At 39.9% G+C, this 16355-nt stretch overlaps 1 protein-coding gene and 1 long non-coding RNA gene across 2 annotated transcripts in view; one reads left to right on the forward strand and one right to left on the reverse strand.

The window, feature by feature from the left end:
- LOC114036314 (cytochrome P450 2J2-like) overlaps positions 1 to 8789 on the reverse strand; it is a 36234-nt gene extending 27445 nt beyond the window's left edge. Inside the window, exons 1-3 of the mRNA XM_027852772.1 lie at positions 8430 to 8789; positions 5459 to 5621; positions 1536 to 1685 (exon numbers count right to left, since the gene is read on the reverse strand). Coding sequence (XP_027708573.1) covers positions 1536 to 1685; positions 5459 to 5621; positions 8430 to 8645 — 529 coding nt within the window. The 5' untranslated portion in view covers positions 8646 to 8789. The remainder of the gene's footprint in view (positions 1 to 1535; positions 1686 to 5458; positions 5622 to 8429) is intronic.
- A 995-nt stretch (positions 8790 to 9784) lies between these two features.
- LOC114036315 lies at positions 9785 to 10644 on the forward strand. The gene is made up of 3 exons (XR_003568322.1): positions 9785 to 9882; positions 10101 to 10192; positions 10557 to 10644. It is a non-coding gene; the product is annotated as an uncharacterized LOC114036315 (long non-coding RNA).
- The last annotated feature ends 5711 nt before the right edge of the window (positions 10645 to 16355 follow it).

A 16355-nucleotide genomic window follows, 5' to 3' on the forward strand; every position in this document is an offset into this window, starting at 1 on the left:
CTATGTATACTTGTGGGCTACTTGGATGCATATGAGTAGTAGAGCTGAAATTACAACTGGAGATTCTGGAATGAAAGGAAAAGATATGAAAAGGTGAATAATGAAGGTAGCCAGTATAAGGAAGTGTGTAAAGTACTAGACCTGGAGCCAGGAAGATCCCAACTACCTCTGACATTTACTAACTGGGTGACCTTAGTTCTAGTGTCTTTCCACTATTGATTATTTCCAGTTTCTCCTGTTTTTTAGAGTGTTTGCACATAGTTGTTTGCATGTTGTCTCCTCTCTTAGACTAGGAGCTCTTTGAGGACAGAGACTCTCTTTTTTCCTTTCTATATCCCCAAGATTTAGTCTAGTGCCTGGAATATAGTAGGTACTTGCTAAATATTTGTTGACTGAGTGAGTGACTTTGGACAAGTCATTTAACTGCCCCACTCCTCAATTTTCTCATTTGCATAGTGGGAGGGAGGTTTGGATTGATGGGATCCAAGATTCATCCTTATCCTAATCCTATGATAATAAGAGGAAACAGCAGAAGAGGAAGAGAAAGAAAGTGGAGAAGGATGGGAAAAGGAAAAAGAAGCAGCATAGAAATAGGAGAAAGAGTTGAAGAATGAATGTCTACAATAACAAAATTGTGAATAGAAAGATAATTTAGATGAGCTTAAGGACCTGGATCGATGCAATACCAACCACAATTCCAGAGGACCAGCAATGGCACCTGCTACCCACTTCCTGACAGACAGATTGTGGACTTAGGTTACACAATGACATATATGTCATTGGGCATGGGCAACGTAAGAATTTTTTTTTTGCCTGACTATATTTGTTACTAGGGTTTTGTTTTTCCCAGTGTGAGGAATAAAATGAAGGAAAGAAAATAAATGATTAGTTGAAAAAAAATCAAGATTTTAAAAAATGGAGATGACAATATGTAGACATGTGTGTGTATATGTGAGTGTGTGTGTGTGTGTGTGTGTGTGTGTGTGTGTGTGTTCTAATGAGTAGAAAGAGGAGAGCAAGATGGAAGAGACAAGAAGAAAGATAAGAATGAGCGGGAAGGCACCAAAAAGAAATAGATGATTCAGTGAGCAGAAAGGAAGAAGGATAATTAGGAAGAAAAAAGAGTTAGAGAAGAGCAGCATGAAAGAATAGAGGCTGGGGTATGTGTACTTTCATGTGTGTAGGGATTTCCTAGACTGGTCAGCCAAGGCAGGACTGCATGTGTGGCATTTTAAGAATTGAGGCATGTAGGGTCTATGTGTTGATGACAGAAAATAATTATGATGGCATTCAAGAGAATGGGCCATCAAGGGATTCCTTTCTTTGCTTATTGCCTCATTTCTTTCTAGAGGACAATGTTGGGTCTTCAAAGACCTTCCCAGGGGCTGGAAGGTGGAACATTTTGTGTGTCTTCTAGTCTAGGGATGACCTCCTTTCCCTATTCCTCCCATCCACAGTTACAGATCTTTAATTATCACTTGGACAAAAGGACAATTAGAAGCAATTGAAAATACCTCTGCCTGACCAGTACTTACCTTTTTGTTCCCTGATAGCTTCAATGAGATATTTGGACTCTTCCCAGATGCGATCTTCCAGGCTCTTCTTTCCCAAACCAAAGTTCCTCAACGTCATTAAGGCAAATCTTCTTTGCTGTCTCCACTCTTGGCCAGTAGACATTATTAAGCCTAAATGATAATAACAATTTATATCAATATTTCAAAAGATCTATAATTTTGCTGGTGTAGTTATTCCCTCTACCAGCAATTGAATTCAATTGAACAAGCATTTAAAAAACAAAAAAACAAACCAAAAAAAAACACCTATTATGTGCCAAACACTGTGCTGGATATACAGATAGTAAGGGCTGGACATTTCCTGCCTCAAAGAATTTATACACAGATTAGGGAAATAACAAGTTTGATTGTAGGGTATATGGAAATACCTGGAAGTCCTAAAGACAAAGCAGAGGGAGATGTGAAAGCTCAGGGGTCTGAAGGGTCTATCAGTAGGCCATGTACCTTAGGGTACATAAGTATGAGCTTCTGATTTCCTCAGTCAGAGGTGACTACTGGATGAATTTCTGCTTTGGAGAAGACAGCTATGGATGGGGGAGGGGCCCAAGGCCTAATCTAGATGACCAGATCCACTTTGAGCAGCTTAAGTCATTTTACTAGTCCCTTATTGATTTCTTCCACGTCACAGTCTAGGCAGGGTAGTGATGCCTTGACTCATGGGTGCTGGATGTCCCACAAGCAGGTTTATGGTCTCCTGCTTTGCTCGATGTCATCTGGAACTGACAAGGCCCCTTCACCTTGGTGACAGTGAAGTATTAAAGAGTCAACTCCATTTCTCTGTACCCAGGAATGGATAGGGGTAAAAGAGGGACCTTGGGATATTCCTTTTCCAATAAGTATCTTTGCTATGAAGAACTTGGAAACTGAGACCTAGAGAGGGTAAGGGAATTACTCAACCTCACCCAGGTGGAACATGACCGAGCTGATATTCAAAATGAGACCCTGAGGCTCCCCAAGCTGCGGCCTTTCCATTACTTCTTGCTCTCTCATAAGAGTATGCTTTCTGCTATAAGACTGGCCTCTTACACACATCGCATGAAGGCCCTACTTTCAGGCCTGGAAGGCCTTTTGGAGTGCAGTAAGTCACCACACGTTTTTAGGCAGCCCAGGCCTGGGGGACTGAACTGAGACATCTTCACCTTCTTGTCTCAAAGTCAGAATGTCTCCTTGTTGACCTGATTTGTGAATGGTTTATCTTCCCATGTCACCAAAGTTCTATTTCACCAGTGTGTTAAAAAAGATCAAATAACAGAGAGAGTTTATAAGAGTGAAAATGTGTCAACAAAAAAAGAAATGGTGGTGCTCTTGACAAAACAAAAAATGGAAAGAAGCAGAGAGATGTGTTTGGGCCAAGAGAATCATGGAAACTCACACTGGTGGCAAATGTCATATTATACAATCTGATAGGTTCATCCCAATAACAAGCAGTAAGGCATAAATTATTGTTAAGATAAGAAGAGTGAAGAGGAACTAGTAGAAAGTTAACAGTATTGTATTGATGGTGTCATGTGGAAGAGAGATTAGCTTTTTTCTGCTCAGCCCCCCAGGGCAAAACCAGGAGCAATCTGTGAAAGATGTAAGGGAGACAACTGAAGCTGGAAGAAAGGAGAAACTTCTGACCAGTTAGAATTGCCCTAGAGTGTCATGGGCTTCTTTGAAAGGTGGTGGGCTCCCCATCCTCGGAGGTCTTCAAGCAGAGTCTGGATGACCATTTGTTAGGAATGTTGAAATGGGATTCCAATTCAGGTTCAGGTAGTCTTGGGCAACTACAAAGATCCTTTATGCCCCTGAGATTCCATACTTCTCTCAAATGTCAAAGTATGCATCCTGAGCTCTTTCACTCATTCATTCAAGAAGCATTTATTTGACATTGAAGATGCACAAAGCTCTGTATTAAGTGATGATAGAGATACAGGCAGTATTAGACTGGTTGAGCTCTAATGGAAATTACATTTCCTTCTTGTTGGGAAGGCAAGCCAGAAATTCCTCCATAAATGCATAAATATCAGTCCATAAACCTTTATTATTATGTCTTAGGGACTGTACTAAGAAATAGCATGAATCAGTATTATAAATTAATACGTAAGTTCTAGGCTGGCACAAAATTCCTTGATATCAGACACAGGAGAATTTATTATTGACAAGTGATAGCTTCATGGAGTAGTTAAGTATGTGAATTGGTTCTTGCAAGATTTCAAGAGTCTAACAGGTGGGGAAGGAGAATACTACAAATGAAAGGCATAGCATGGAGTAAAAGTGTAGTTCATAAGCTAGACCTTTGTCTTAGAGTTAAGAAAGCCACGATTTAAATTGTGACTGATATTTTAGAACTTTAGCCTTCAATGACCTCATCTGTAAAATGAATGTTGGGGTTGGACTGTGTGTACTCCAAGTTTCCTTCCAGCTCTAAATCTGTGATTCTGTGACTGACCTGGGTGTGGGATTCAGAAAGGGACATTTGGGAAACAATGCCTTGGTTAGTTTGGCTAAAGCGGGGAGGGACACAAACATGATATGTCACAGATAAAGATGGAAAGGTTAACTGAGTGACCATCAATGTTGTGGTAAAGAATTATAGATCCCTCTGAATGCCCAAACTAGAAGGATTCAGTCTGATAGGACCTAACTCCAATTAGTCCCTTACTATGCTGGCCAATCCTTCTACTCTGCCCTTAATGACTCCCTATCAAAGTCTTTACAGTGACTTTTCCAAGTCTTCATATTCTCTCCTCCACTATCAAGCCAAATTTAGGGCACATGTCTAAGTGTCTAAGACTCCTACTTCTAGAGGAAGATGTTCTCTCATGGGTTTCAGTTCCCTGCTTTCATTCCATTAAGTCAATAGCAGAATCAATTCCACCCCCCCCCCCCAGTAATAGAAGAATATGTATCACTAATACATGCTAACTTCTTCATCTTTATTCCCATCTACTCCCACCACCTCTCCCTAGTCACCTCCCATCACCTCTCCCCTCTAAGACTTTAACCTACAAAAAAAATTAGGGAAATACAAGAAAAATTCTGAAAATAAATTTAACCAATTAGAGAAAAAAGAGATACAAAATCTAAAGGAAGAAACTAACTCCTTAAAAACTAGAATTTGGCAAGTGGAATCTAAAGACATCATAAGACAGCAAGAAAAAATAAAACTAGAAAAAATAGAAGAGAACCTGAAACATTTCATTAGAAAAACACCTAATCTGCAGAATAGATTGAGGAGAGACAATGAAAGATTGTCCATCTACCTGAAAGCAGTGATAAAAAAAATAATCTGGATACAATATCACAAGAAATTAATAAGGAAAATTGCTCTGAAGTTCTAGAAAAAGAAGGTAAAGTAGAAATTGAAAGAATCCACTGAACACCACATGAAAGAGAAGCAAAGAAGAAATCTTATGGGAATGCCATAGCCAAGTTTCAAAATTCCCAGGTTAAAGAGGAAATATTGCAAGGAACAAGAAAGAAAAAAATACTATAGAATAACAATCAGTATTTTACAAGACCTAGCAAAAACTACACTAAAAGACCATAAGGCTTGGAACATTAGATTTCAAAGAGCAAAGGAGTTGGGGTTGCATCCAAGAATAGCTAATGCAGCAAAGGTGAGTGTAATCCTTAATGAAAAAAAAAAGACATTTGATGAACTGAAAGATTTTCAGGTATTTGTAACAAAAAGATCAAAACTCACTGGAAAATTAGACGCAAAAGATTCGGAAAAAATATACAAGAAAACCATTAAAGACTAATTATACAGATCTGATTAAGCTGAGATTAATAAAATTGAAAGTGAAAAAAAACCACTGAATGATGAAGGATAAGTCAAAGATATCTTTCACAGAATCTTAGAGATGAAAAAAATATTTATCATAATTCAAAGCACTCACCAAATGTTTTAAAGACATGGAAGTGGAGAGGAAGTTGGGGGCGATCAATAAACACCTGGTCTTGGTTGACCAGGACCTCCTTGATCAGTGGCAATCCAGTTACCATCATTAAGGCAGTATTTCCCACATCCATGCAGAAAATATTTCCATATTTCTTGACAAACTGAAAAAAAATTAGTTTCGATTGCAAACTTTCATTGCTTTTCTGGCTATTTTTTTTTTGTCTGCACAGTTATCAGATGACATTCTAGCAATGTGAAACATTAATTACAATGGAGTCCACTTAATTCAGTCTGATCTAATCCCACTGAATTTAGTTCAATTCACCCCAATAAATACTGAATGATCCAACTATATCCTAAGTGCAGTGCTTGAAGATGAGCTGACAGTCACAAACACCAAATAATTCCTTCCCTTGAGGTATTGACATTGGGAGGAAATGATCTGTGCATATATAAGTAAATACAGAATACCTATAAAGGAAATTCTATGTGCTTTCAGGGGAGACCAGCACCTGGGAGGGATCAGGAAGGTTTCCTGAAGGAGATGGTCCCCTGAAGCTGAGCTTTGATGGAAACTGGGAATTCCAAAAGATTCAGCAGAAGAGTGAGTATATTCCAGGCTCTGAAGTGGCTGCTACATTCAGGGCACCATGCTAGGAATATATGACAAAGAACAACTGAGAGTTTAATATGTGGGAAAGACTTAGAGGTCAACACTTGAACCATTAGTAAGTTCATTGGAGTGGGTAGCATGTAAGCTCCCAGAGGACAGGGACAGTTTTATTTTTGTTTTCTTAGTCTCCAGCACCTAGTATAATACCTGGCACATAGCAGGTAATTATGAAATGATTGTTAATGGCTTGATTGATTGGGCCTCTCCCTCACCACCACTTATCAAAGCCTTTCAAAACTCAGTAGACTCTTTGAGAGAGATTAGAGGAAAAAATCAATCAATGCTGCTGTCATCATGGTCATGAGCCTCTCTGAACTTAGCAAAGCTTGTCCTGAGGTCAGAGACACCCTGAGAGTCTGTCACCACACTCTTGTCTGAAGCCATTACAGCTTGATGGGGCCCAAGAATGCTGGTCTTCTGCTTCAAGGACCTCAGAAAGTGAAGGACCTCAAGTGGATAGCATATGACGACTATTTTCAGGAGCCAGTGATATTTAGACTTCAAAAAGAAAAAAAAAATGAGATAATGGGTGGGATGTGATAAGGGCTTATGACTTGAAGTCTAGGAATATCTGGATTTAGATCCTACCTTTAACCCCTGCCTGTAACCAGTCACGGAATGTTTTCTAAGATTTAGTTTCTATATATGTAGTAGTGATCTCAAAGGGGTGTGTTGAGGATCAAATGGCATGAATGCAAAGTTCTCTATAAATGTACAAGATTATATCTGTCTCACCTGGGAGGCAGCATGGGCTAGTGCATAGAGAACCAGGGTTCATGTTCCACCCCTGACCCATGCCAGCTGCATGGCTCTTGCCTAACACTTAACCTTTGAACCCAGGAAGGAGTTCTCCAGTGGGTTACTACTGTTTCTGTGCTTGGCCCTGGGCTAACATTTAATCAGTGACTCAAATAAGGGCACACGTAGGATACTCATCTGATTTTCAGACAACACTAAGTCTGGAAGGGTGACGGGGTGATGCGGTCAACCAAAAACATTTCAATGGGCTGTGGTGGGGCTGAATGCAATAAGGTAAAATTCAAAAGGGATAAATGTAAAGCCTCACACTGAGAAACAAAAACCAATTTCACAAGTATACTTGCTCTGAAAAAGATCTGGTTCTTGGCAACTTGGTTTTCTTTAAATTTCAATAAATGCATTTCATTGAAAACAATTTCCTTTATAATCCTATTTTACGCAATTAAAACCATGATTCTGAAGGAATGCCCATTGGTTTCCTCCAGAATGACTACCAGAAGGGTCCAGGACACAAAAAAGGTGAAACATTTCTTATATAGAGGTTGAATAAACTGTACCTAATATGAGTTAGCAGTGTGATATGGCAGGCAAAAAAATAGTCATTGTTAGTGTTTGGTGAACTTAGTTGAAAGGAACATTATTGGGATGTTGGCAGTATAATAATAATACCCAGAATTGACAGATAAGGCAAGTGAACATGAGAGACCTGATGTGGCTTGTTCAAAGTCTTAAGATCAGAGTCATGGACCAAGGGTACTTAACCTTGTGTGATTTTGTGTGTGTGTGTGTGTATGTAGTTTTGGGGGGGTTGTTGTCCCTTTGGGTAGCTTCTCAGAAAAAAGTTTTTAAATGTGTAAAATAAAATACATAGGATTATAAGCAAACCAAGTATATTAAAATGGAGTGATCAAAAAATGTTTTTAACTCAAATTCAATGGCCCCAGTGAAGTGCCTCTGATTCGAGAGTTCGAAGGGACCTCAGAGGCTGCCTATGCGATTTCTGCCAGTCAGTCTATTGATGAACATTTATTAAGAGCTTATTCTGTGCCAGGTACTGTGCTGAGCACAAAAAAGCAAAAGACAGTTTCTCAAGGAGCTCACCTATCACTTTATAGATAACAATAACAAAAATAATAGCTAACATTTATATTCTGCTTAATGTGTATCAATCACTTTGTGAAGCACTTTACAATTATTATCACATTGGATCAGAATCACAGAAACTGAGTCAGAAGGGACCTTAGTGGCCATCTAATCCTGACCACATACAAAAGTTAACTCCACAATGACACTCCCTACAAGTGATGAGCTTATGGCTTTCTCCAGGTCCCACAAGTCGGAAGGGGGATGTGAACCCAGGCCCTCTAAGCCCCAAACCAGACTTTCTTTCCATTGCAAGAGGCTGCTTCCCAGGTAGGCCCAGAGCATGGATAGACACCAAGGCTTGTGGCTGCCCAATCCAGCACATTCCCCAACACCCCAGTTCCTATGCCCTCTCACAGGCAGTAGATTCTTGCTCTCCCATCTCACTCCTTACCTTTTGGATGGTGATTTGGGGGTTTTTAAAGTCCATCTGGAAGAAGTTGCCCAATATGGGCAGCCCAGGAGGGCCAGGGGGATAGTTGTGATGCCTCCTCCTCCTCCTCTGCAGATACTGTGCCAGGATGAGGAAGGTGGCAGAGAAGAGAAGGAGGATCTGCAGGGAGGCTCTTTCCCAAAGGGAAGGGAGCACAGTTCCCAGAGAGAGCTGCATTTTTCCGCAGCTCCGACACCAAGGCCAGACAAGCCAAGCTCCTCCTCCCTCCTCCTCTTCCTGCAGCAACAGCAGCAGCTCTGGGGCCACCAGGAGCAGTGTTTGTATGAGAGACAGAGCTCAAGCTTTATTTGTCATCTTAGAGCTGCTGCCTGGATTGGCTTTATAGGCCAGGCAGTGAGAGCTCCAGGAAGTGCCAGTCTCCTCTCTGTGCCCCTGCCCTCTGCCCTCTGCCAGGGCCTGCCTCTAGGGAGTAAACATGCCCCACCCCTGCAATCTTCTGCCCTGAAAAGAAGACAGGGCTTGTCTGCTGGGAACCAGAGAGACAACTTGGCCAGAGTAGCCTGGGAAGGCTCCACACGCAGGCAGATCCACCCAGTGCACCAAAATCAAAGGCCTGGACCTTTGAGGCAAGAAGGGACCCAGAATGGCATCCCCTTTTTTTAGGTAAACAGCACAGTGACAACCAGAGCAGCCAGGAAATTGACAAGGTCCCACAGCTCTTTGTAAGTTTCAGAGCCTTCATTGGAACCAGACTCAACTGGCTTCAAGTCAGTCCTCTTTTCCCTATTACAAATTGCCTCCAGACAAACTTCAGAACTAAGGTAGAGGGTCTCTAAAGCTGGAATCCAGGAATCTCTGAGAGGTATGTGGATAGACTTTCAGTGGGTCTGTGAACTTGAATGGGAGAAAAGAATTTCATCTTTACTGGAATTATCAGAATAAAATTCCAATAGATTTTTGATAAATTGGGATATTTAGAATACAATTCTGACAGAATTAGAATAAACTAGAATAAAATTCTAATAGAATTGGAATAAATGGAATAAAATATCAATATAATAGAAATAAATGGAATAAAATTCTAACACACGTGGAATCAATTGGAATAATCTGAATAAATTCCCAATACAATTGCAATAGTAGGAGATAAAAGTCTAATATAATTGGACTAAATTGAAATTCCAGTATAATTGAAATAAAGTTCCAGTGTAATTAGGGAAAAAATGGGATAACTGAAACAAAATTCCAAAATAATTAGAATAAATAGGAATAATTGGAATGACTGAATACAATTCGAATATATTTCAATATAATTGGAACTTCATTTGTAATCCTATATATGTTATTTTATGCATTTACAATATCATTCTGAAAAAGGATCCATAGGCTTCAGCATAATACCCAATTGGTTCAGGACATAAAGAAGATGAAAACCACCATCTCTGATTGGCAGGTACTCCTCAGTGTTTGGAACTACTTTTCAAACCTTCCTCAGTCCATGTGGTTGGGAGCAGGAGCCAGGGGTGAATGGAAATTCTTGTGTTTTCCCTTCCAATGGTCTTCATGGAACAGTGGGTAAAAAAACTGATTTGGAGTCATAGGGTGTGGGCTTGAATTTCAGCTCTTCTGATTTTGCTTCCCTGGGCCTCTATTTTCTCATCTGTAAAAAAGGAGGTTGGATTCTCAGAAGTGCCGAACACAAGACACCTGCCTGAAGCATCATGGCTCTTCACTTCTGAGTAGCGCCAGGGGAAAACTAAAAGGTAATTTCGAAATGTTTAACAAAATAAAGATACCACACAACATTTACAACACCAGTATGTGACTTTCTAAACCTGCGGGTTGACGTGCCTGCACCAGATGGTCTCAGCAGTCCCTTCCCACTCAAAAGCTGTGCTGTCTCACTATGGAATGAGAGGCTGTGTCCCCTGTCCTCAGGCATTGTGTAAACAGAAGGTTAAGGGAGATACCTTTTGGGCAAAAGGCCAGTCAATGACCCACAGTTTATTTATCAACCATAGAATGTTTTATCTGGAAGAAGTCTTAGAGGTGGTTGGATAATAGCGTCACACATCTGGAGCTCTAGCGATCTCAGAGGTCATCTAGTCCAATGTTCTCATTTTACAGATGAGGAAACTGAGGCACAGAGAAGATGTGATTTGACAGAGGGGACCATCATCAATCACCATTATCCTGATACTCTATAGGGATTTAAGGTTTACAAGGAACTTTGCATGTGTTATCTCATTTGCTCTTTACATCAAACCTGTAAAATAAATGTGATTATTATGCCCATTTTACAGATGGAGAAACTGAGGGTGAGACAAGTCCAGAGACTTGTCAAGGGGTTGTATAGCCAGTACGTGTCTGAGGCACGATTTGAATTCAGGTCCTCTGAGCCCAAGTGCAGGGCTTGCAGCTGCCAAGGTTAGGTAGGTAGTCATTTGCAGGGGTGAGTTTCAATCCCAGGTCCTCTGACTGCACATTTTCCCACTATATCATCCTGCCTCCCATCAGCGATAAATGCATTGGAAATAGTGAACAAGATAAAAAATCTCTAAATGGTCCTCAGCTCAGCTGTATCTCTTCTGTGATTCCATCCTGCAACTCAGAAGGCTTTATCTGCATTCACATACATACATATATACATATATACATATATACATATATACATAGACACACACACACATACACCTATTTCTCTCTGATATGTGTGTGTGTGTGTGTGTGTGTGTGTGTGTAAAACCACTTCACCACTCCACCTCCAAATAAAAATAGTCCTTGAGATTATGATATAGAAGGAATAGTTGCAGGACTTGGGGATGCTTAGCCTAAAGGAAAGTCTGCATTTGGGAGAGGGTTGGGCATGGAGCTCGCTTCATTTCTTTGATGGGTTGCTAAGTGAAAGAAGAATTTGCCTATAACTCAAGTAAAGAGAATCTATTTCAAATTCATTTATAAAATGTTTATAAAAATGTATTTCTTGAGAAGGAGAAATCACCAAAAAATAAAAATAAAGTTCATGGCAGACACTGGTGCCCTATAGAGAGACATGTCAGTTATCTTCACGTATAGAATAACTAAGCCTATGGAAGCTGATAAACTTGCCTCGAGATAGCAAGAAGAGAAAAGATTATAGATACCAGGACAGTGCCTTGGCTAATACCTATGATCAGGTAGTAGAACAAAAATGGTAGCTTATCATATATCACTCCTCTTCAACTAGGCGGTGCCAGAGTACACAGAGCCTGAAGTCAGGAAGACTAGACTGAGTGCAAATCTGGCCTCAAACACCTACTAGAAGTGTGAATGTACGCAAATCAAGCTCTGCCTGCCTCAGTTTCCCTATCCATAAGCAGTAAACTGGAGATCATTATAGTACCTACCTCATAGGATAGGTACATCTTACAGATGAGAAAACTAAGGCAAATAGAGATTAAGTCACTTGCCCAGGGATCACACAGCTAGTATCTGAGCCAGATTTGAACTTGGGTCTTTCCAACTCAAGCCTGGAGCTCTATTCACTGAACCACCTAGGTAGCCCACTTGAGAACTGAGTGGATGACGGAGTAGAATGGGGAAAGACTCATGGCTAACATTTATATGCTACTTTAAGGCTTGCAAAGTGCTTTACAAATGTTTTCATCTGATCTTCACAGCAACCTTCAGAGGTAGGTGCTATTATTATCCCCATTTTACAGATGAGGAAACTGAAGCAGACAAAGGTTGAGTGATATTTCCAGAGACTCAGTATCTGAAGCAGGATTTAAACCCACATTGTCTAGATTTCACATCTAGCACTCCATCTACGGTGCCTTCTTTTACTGACCAACCAGCAAGCCATTGCAATAGCCAGTAATGTGAGGCTATGTGTGCTTGTGCCAGGATGGTGACAATATCAAAGAAAAGAAGGGGGTACACATGAGTGATGTTATGAGGGAAACATCAACAGGCCTTGGCAGAAGATTGGATATGGATGTGAGAGAGGGTGAAGAGTTCAGGAAGATTCCCAGGTAGAGAACCTAGGTGACTTGAAGGATGGTGGCATCCTCAGAAGTAAAAGGCAAATTAAGAAGAGGTGGTATTATTTTGGATAGGTTGAATCTAAGATATCAAAGGGTCATTTGCTCTGAGATCTCTATCAGGCATTTGGAGATAAGAGACTGGAAGTCAAAAGAGAGGTCAGGGCTGGCTAAATAGATTTGAGAACCATCAGCTTAGAGATGATCATTGAATTTATGGGATCTGAGGAGATCAACAAATGAAATAGTCCAGGGAGAAAAGAGAAGAGGACTCCGGACAGGAGTGGATGCCTATTTCTGGCCAAGTCATTTAAACATTCAGGGTCTCTGTTTGTTCTCTATGGTTATAATCTGCAGATCAGGCCCAAATCTGCTTTTACATCCAGAGAGTTTCCTATAGCAATGAAATCACAGATCTAGTCCAAAAATTGTACAACCGTGTGACAGGCTCTGTAGGGGCCTTACTTTAGAAATAGAGCTGTTAATTCTGTATTCCCAACCCACCCCACTCCCAAATCCATTAAGAAGCGGTCAAGACATTCTATGGCCTTGTATGCATACATTACTTAGTGACTGTGAAAAAAATAAATTGAATACTGGTATGAGAAGAGAATAATTGTGAGTGTGATTGTGTGAATGTTGAGTGTGGACAGTAGGAGTGGTTTGAAGGTGCATGGGGGAGTGGATGGGTGAGTCTGGATCTTGGTCCCTGCGGAATTGGCTTGTTTACCGAGAGAGTGAACTTTGATTTAGGATATATGGAGGGGGTGGAGAATTGGGGTGGGGCAAACGTGGAGTTCCCAGTGAGATTGTGTGCTCACCCGGTTTTAGTGCCCTCTTCACAAGGGGACAATGATAAAAGATTCCTGAAAGACGTGGCCTATCTGAATGGTACAACTCTGAGTCTGCATTTAAATGTGATAATATAGGGGGTGAGTACTCAAAAGAACTTGAAATGATGGAGATCAGGATAAATGGGCATGCCCCAACAACACTGTACATACTATAACCAACTGCAGCTAGTTGGTACAAACTTTGTAAGTTCTCAACTATGTTCATTACTCTTGGGTTTTTGAGTTATTCATTGCCAAAGATTTTCAGGAGTTATTTTCAGGTTCTGGAAGACAGGGAGTTCTGAAAGTCCAAATGGTAGGTAGCCAAGCTTTTGTTTTTTTGTTTTTTTTTTTACAATTTATATTGCTTTCTGTATTTTGCATGTTAATTTTCTAGCACTAGTGATCACAAGTCCTAGATTTATAGAATCATAGATCATCGTGCTGGAAGATACTTTGAAGATATTTCTTCTAACTCCCTCACTTAATAAATGAAGACATGAGGCAAAAAAACAAGTTTAACATACTTGGTGTGTGTCAATGGGCAAGTCTCATACCCCAAACCATAAGTGAGACCTACTTAAGCATCCTTATCAACAAATTGTAATAAAATAATTCTTAGAGCCAAAGGGACCTCAGAGGCCATCTACTCCAAATTCTTCATTTTACAGATGAGGAAACTGAGGCAAACAGGGTTAAGTTACTTGCCCAGGATCAAATAGCTAGTATGTGTCTGAGCCCAAATTTGAACTCGGGAAGATGAGTCTTCCTGACTACAGACTTGGCACTCTATACACTACACCACTTTACACAAGTATTACATGTTAGAGGCACAATTTGAAGGAAAATTTGGGTTTAAATATTGCTTCAAAATTTGCTATGCATTTTTTCTGTACCTCAGTTTCCTCATTTGTGAAAAGAGGTGGTTAGATTTAATGACTTCTAAGATCCATTCTAGCTCTAAATCTATGATTTCCTAAGCAGCTTGGGAAATAATTTCATTTCTAGGTACCTAGGTGCCTTTGCAAGGATGTGGTAATTGACAACCAGAAGAAAAGAGAGATTTGCAGAAAAGTCAGAAAGCAACACATTCCAACTGGAAAAAATGCACATTTGAAGAGAATCTGGGTCCTATGTAGACATGCTTTCTAACTCCTTTATGGATGACAAGGGATGATTCTGAGAGAGAAATCCACGGTTCATCACTGGCTGTTTTAATAGCCTGATGTGCCCTAGAAAGTTTCTGTCAAGATAAGACCATTATAGAAGAGACAGACACCCAAGTAACAAACTGCCACTATTTCCCAGCCAGGATATCCATTTTTAGAGAATAAAAGAAAACAAAACAAAACAGAAGGATGTTGGTTCCTACTGCTTGAGACTGTGGTATATTCACATTAAATTCTTCCAAAATCTTGTATGGGAGGATGGATTGTAGTGGGGAGAGACTGGAATTAGGCAGACCTGCCATCAGGTTTTTGTTATAACCCAGGAGTGATACGATATGTGCCTACACCAGGGTGTTAGCAGTGTCAGAAGAGAGAAGAGGGCACATTCGAGAGATGTTGCAAAGGTGAAGTCAACAATCCTTGGCACCATATTGGATGTAGAAGGATGGCTCTTAGGTGATGGGCATTCATAGTTATAGGGAATTTTGGAGGTGGGGCAGAGGTTAGGGGGAAGGATAATGAGTTCAGTTTAAGATGTTTACTGGACATCCAGTTTGAGATATCTGAAAGGCTATTGGATATGTGAAATGAGAGGTCAGTAGGACAGTATAGGTAGATTTGCAAACTATCAGCAGAGAGATGGTAATTAAATTTAGGGTTAGGGTTGCCAGGAAATATGGAAATTTTTTTGGTGTTATTTGCTTGGTAAAAGTTAGACTGAATGACCTCTGAGATCCCTTCCAACTCTGAAACTCTATGGGCTTATGATTTTGTCTTTAGGCCCTTTGACCCAAATGAAGGTGTAGGTGCCAACAGAGCCACCTACATCTGAAATCACACAATAAAATCAAAGTCCCAGGTCAAAGTCTTTTGTTTTGTTTTCTTTTAAGTTTTTAAAAATTATTTTATTTTTAATTTGTGCATTCAAACAAGCATTTCTAAAACAGTATAATAAAAATAGGATTGCACATGAAACTGCAAATCTACTATGCACAACTTAATATTCCTTTCAAATATACAACAAAATTACCATCTAAATTTCTTTATTTTTCCTTTTTCTTCACTCCCTAACCCTCCCTAGAGGGATATATGTGTGTGTATGCATATATATATATATACATACATACATATATATGTAAAATTATTCTGTACATACTTTTATTTATCATTTCTTTCTCTGGATGCACGTAACATCTTTCTTCATATGTCCTTTATAATTAATTGAGATATTTATAAAATACAAAATAACTTATTCATTCAGACCCATTCTATTTTTTTTAAGTAGCAGCAACACTTATTATATTGGCATGATCCAGGCATGAACACTAGAAATCATTCCAATTATTTAAGCCATTCTCTATTTTTTTTACAGGTTATACATGTGTAGTCATGCAAAGCACTTCTATAGTAGTCATGTTGTGAAAAACTAAGTCTATTTCCCTTAATCCTATCCCACCCCCTTCATTTATTCTATTCTCTCTTTTGACCCTATCCCTCCTCAGAAGTGTTTGCTTCTGATTACCCCCTCCCCCAATCTGCCCTCCCCTCTATCATCCTCCTGCTCTCTTGTCCCCTTCCCCCCCTATTTTCCTGTAGGGTAAGATAGATTTCCATACCCAGTTGAGTGTGTATGTTATTACCTCCTTAAGCCAAATTTGATGAGAATAAGATTCACTCATTTCCTCTCACCTTCCCCCATTTCCCCTCCACTTTAAAAGTCTTTTCTTCTCTATTTTACGTGAGATAATTTACCTCTTTCTACCTCTTCACTTCTCCTTCTACCGGTATAATCCTCTCTCATCCCTTAATTTTATTCTCCAGATATCACCCCTTCATCTTCAACTCACCCTGTGCCATCTATCTATCTATCTATCTATCTATCTATCTATCTATCTATCTATC

Source organism: Vombatus ursinus, unplaced genomic scaffold (assembly GCF_900497805.2).
Source record: "Vombatus ursinus unplaced genomic scaffold, bare-nosed wombat genome assembly UNPS02009824.1, whole genome shotgun sequence".
Lineage (NCBI taxonomy): Eukaryota > Metazoa > Chordata > Mammalia > Diprotodontia > Vombatidae > Vombatus > Vombatus ursinus.